General features: G+C 54.8%; 1 protein-coding gene across 1 annotated transcript; it reads right to left on the reverse strand.

Moving 5' to 3' along the window:
• Positions 1-1,388: 1,388 nt before the first annotated feature.
• Positions 1,389-3,982, reverse strand: PROSC (proline synthetase co-transcribed homolog (bacterial); the record flags this gene model as incomplete). Its single annotated transcript, XM_010135222.1, has 7 exons — positions 1,389-1,589; positions 1,936-2,034; positions 2,392-2,534; positions 2,722-2,856; positions 3,011-3,086; positions 3,663-3,698; positions 3,875-3,982. Coding segments are annotated over 7 exons (723 nt in total), but the record flags the coding sequence as incomplete, so codon positions are not given.
• Positions 3,983-4,261: the final 279 nt, after the last annotated feature.

The raw sequence follows: 4,261 nt of genomic DNA on the forward strand, positions 1-4,261 counted from the left end.
GAAAGAGCTTCCACGACAGCTCAGGGCATTTATTCAGAATGCTGGAACATAAAAATAACATCTTTAATAGCTTTATAGTTGGCACAGATGGTATTAAAACTCACCACTCTATTAATAGACTATGAAACAACAGACGGTGCGGGCCGAGGGGGAGCTCAGCCCGCATGTCGCTTCTACGGCACGAAGCGAGGAGAGGTTGGCGTTAGAGCTGACTCTTTCCAGTTACATTCAGCGTTTAGTCGAGAGTGAAACCAACAGCAGGACTGAACCACACGCACACAGAGAAAAGCCTGGGAAGGGTGTTTTGGCTGGCAACCCTCGCTGCCTCCTCTCAGCAGCATGCAGAAGCCCCAAAGATGTCGTGCAGGTGACAAGAGACTTGCTGCTTGCCATGGCTACTGCTGGCTAAACAGCGCATGACGTGATGGAGGAGCCTCTGCTCAGAACGGAACAGCCACTGCAGTGAGTCCCGTTGCCCTCTTCCAGGAGAGGCAAAGGCCAGACCAGCGCTGGAGATGTCAAGACAGGACCTAGAAGCTCTGTCAGTGGCGACAGGATTTTCTTTTAGAACACAGCGGGACAATAACACTTCACTTTCTGGAGTATCGTTCCCGAAGGACCTCTCCCAAACCTCCCTGCTGCAAGTGGCGTTACCCTCCCGGGCTGGAGGAGGCACCACACGGTTCAGACAGGCCTTGGAGAGCAACAGCAAGTGATGGCAGTGCAGGGACCTGGCAGAAAAGCCCCATTCTGACCCAAAAGGGACCAACAGCGTCAAGAATGGCTACGCGGGGTGAAAATAGCTCCAACACCACTTCACAAGAGGGGAGGGGAAGGTCAAAAGCATCCAGGAGAGCTGAGCAGACGTGGAATCAGTGGGAAAAGTTATCACTGTCAGCCCGAAAAGGACAAATATCAACTTGAGCTGAAAGGATTCTCCCCCGCTTGCGATTCTGCATCCACAACGTGACGCTGTGACAAGCGGGCTCCTCATCCGTCCTCGCGTGTGTGGTCCTCATCCTCCGGCACAGCAGGCACAGCCTCTCCAGTGGCACAGCACGTTCTGGCATCCCGCAGCGGTGATCACGTGCAAAACTTGTATTTGGGGGAACACTGACAGGTCTCTGGCACAGTTAGTACTTATTTAATGAAGAATTTAGTCCTCATCACCCGGCTGCAGATACTTCTTGCTCATCAGCAGCTCCACCCTGACAAAGATTTACCATGTTCAGCCAAGTTCTCCCCAGGTCACTGCTCTTAACGCTGACACAGCCAAGACACCACAGACGTGAATTTTCTCATTAATCATTGGTTATAAAAATCTCCAGTTTCTACGGGGACTCTGGAATCACAATAAATCACGAGGCGTTTCTCTGCTCTGGACTCACCATCATGGAGGGAGGTGAGATGCACAGTGACATCTCCTGTCACCTGTCCTCTGTCGAGGCCACTGGTTTTTCTACCTAATGATCCTGTGCTGCCAAGGCCCCCGTTTCACCTGGGGCCTTGCCCCCAGCTGCTTTGTGGGAATAATCGCGCTCTCCGAAGATAGTGCTGCCAATCCTGACGTTTGTGGATCCAACCTCAATCTACAAAGAGACAGAAAGGAGCAGCTCGGGACAGAGCTGCCACCCGCTCCTGCCAGCACAGCCCACTTGCCACATCACAGGACGGTGCCCCACGTAGTCGTCATCACGGCTACAGCCAGCGCCTGGTTTGAGCCCCAGGACTCTGCCCCAGGACCAGGGTCTGGTTTGAGCCCCAAGACTCTGCCCCAGGACCACAAGAGCTGTTCTTCGTGGAACAGCACCATCAGCATCTCCATTCAAGGGGAGGCCTCCTCTGACTGGATGAGCCTGGGCTGGACTTAGGGGTGCCTGGTGCTGGGATGTTTGTTTCCTGAGAGAAGGGGTGGCAGGACGAAACCAGACTTACTGCATGCTGGAAGTCTGTGGACATGCCCATGCTCAGCTCCACCTTCTCAACGGGGAGGTTGAGCTTTTCACAGACTTCTTGCCGCAAAGAGAGCAGCATCTGTAGGGGGGAGGAAAGAGGATCACAGCTTGCCAGACACGCCAGCGCAGTCTCAGCATTCCATAGGTCATGATTTCTGCCTTTCTCTGAAGTCTCCTGCAGACAGGACATGCAGTTCCCACACCTCCCGCTGAAGCCTGCCCTGCAAGAACCGAGCACGGACACCCGGTCTCTGCAGAAACAAGCCCAGTGGCCGCACTAACACTGATGCCTCCAAGCTCTGCCCTGTGAGGTGTTTCTGCTGACGATCCACAGCCAGTCTCACAGCTTGACCACGCACTGGTGCGGCTGGGACAGACAACATGCTGTAATGGAAGGCCAGCCAGCAGCTGACATTTTCCTCCGGAAAATTCTCACCTGGAAGTCAGGATTTGGCCCCTTACTAAGGTCATGCCCGATGCTGCCGATGGTCATCAGCCCCACGAACTCCAGGCTCGAACACTTGTTGATGATGTGCTCCACGGCAGCCGCGGTGTCTCCGGGAGGAAGGCCATGCTTACCTGGCAAGAAGTGGAGAGATCTGTGCCAAGCTCTGCCAGAGACCTGCCCTCTCCGCAGCCAACAGACGATCAAGTTTCACCTTAGCTTAGAGAAACGCTTTAAGAGCACTAACCAACCCACCTCCTTTCGGTTGTTTTGGCCAAGTCAGCAGGACAAACATGTGTATCATCAGAAAAAGACACTTACTGTCCTCTCCACTCGTGTTAACTTGCACCATGACCTTCAGCTTCTGAGAGGAGCCTTTTTTCTGCCACGAGCTGTTGACTCTGTCTGCCAGTTTCACAGAATCCACCGTCTCCAGCATGAACAGGTTGGGGACAGCTGGGGAGAAAACGGGGCTGAGAGCAAGTCTGCTGGACTGCTCTGCTCCCTGAGACAGGCACTGGCAAGCTAATGCACGTGAGGTTATTATTACTTGAACACCGGGAGACTACTGCCCACGGGGTCACTGCACATAAAATTAAACAGGGTTTACCGATCAACTTGTTGACATTATTTTTCTGCAGATGGCCAATAAAATGCCACTTGATCTCCGGACAAGAGGACAGAATCTGAAAGCAGAGAGGAACAGGTTTGGATGACAGTTCCTCTTTCCCCCCACAGTACTTCAGTCTCAGCTTGCCCACAGACAAAACTCCAGACACTGTATCTCCTTCTTTTGTTTACCCTGCAAGACCCAGCTCAGGAGGTGCTTGTGCTGCATGCTCGGATTGCTCCACAGCCCGGGGGGGAGCGGGGCTGTAGCTGCAGCACTTTACACCACGAGCAGGGAGGGCAAAGCTCTTTTGTAACTGAAGAGCCATAAAATGACATTTTCCCTCAAACTGAGTGTTACCATGTTTTAAAGTGATGACTGAGCAGCTCCTGCAGCAGAAAGCACAAAGGTAAAGCACTGCTCATACAAACACTTCATGACTAAGGGGCGTGTATTCACAGAATCCAGCAAGGCAAGGAGGGGGAGCAGGGCAGAGGCAAAGAGCTAAGAATAACCCCACCACTCATCTGAAAAGACACGGATCAAACGGGCTCCATCGCCAAACCCCTCACGAAACCCAGAGCTCCTGCTGAGCAGCTCTCACAACACAGCGATATGAGGAGTGAGAATATAGAGAGAGCTGTGCACTTACTCTGGAGTCTGACGCCTTTTCTAGCAACTCTTGAACCTGGAAGAATTGAAGACAACCTCTTGTTAAAACCACTCCAGACATGCCCGCACCGTAAGAACGGTCCGTCTGGAATGGATGTTTCCTGGGACCATTAATACAAGGTCAGGGCCTGATGCTACAGCCAAGCCTGGCTCCCCACGTGCGGGGCCACCCGTGGGGCCCAGCCAACTCACGTAGTTCTCCCCGAAGCTTCGCTGCCCGTGGCTGTAGGCATCGATCACCATCTCTGCCGGCTTCGTCTTGCTGACGGCCACCACCCGCGGCTGCACGGCCGGGAGACCCTGCAGAAGCACCCCAGGGTGAGGGTGAGGACTCCCGGGGAGCTTCCAACCTGCCTCACGCTCTCCCCAGTGTCCCCCAGCCCCAGCTCGGGTCACCCCACTGGGGCTGCGGTGGGAGGGGGTCAGGGCGGCCCCCACGCTGATGGGGACCCGTGCCTGCGTGGGGCTGTGGGGGAAGGCTGTCCCTAGGGACAACGACGGCGTCCTGTCTCCCTGCTCCGCGGTGCGCCCGTCCCCGCGGTGCCGGGGCCTGTCTCCTCGGTGACGGAGAACCCCCCC

Source organism: Buceros rhinoceros, unplaced genomic scaffold, assembly GCF_000710305.1.
Source record: "Buceros rhinoceros silvestris isolate BGI_N320 unplaced genomic scaffold, ASM71030v1 scaffold32594, whole genome shotgun sequence".
In the NCBI taxonomy this organism is placed as follows: Eukaryota; Metazoa; Chordata; class Aves; order Bucerotiformes; family Bucerotidae; genus Buceros; species Buceros rhinoceros.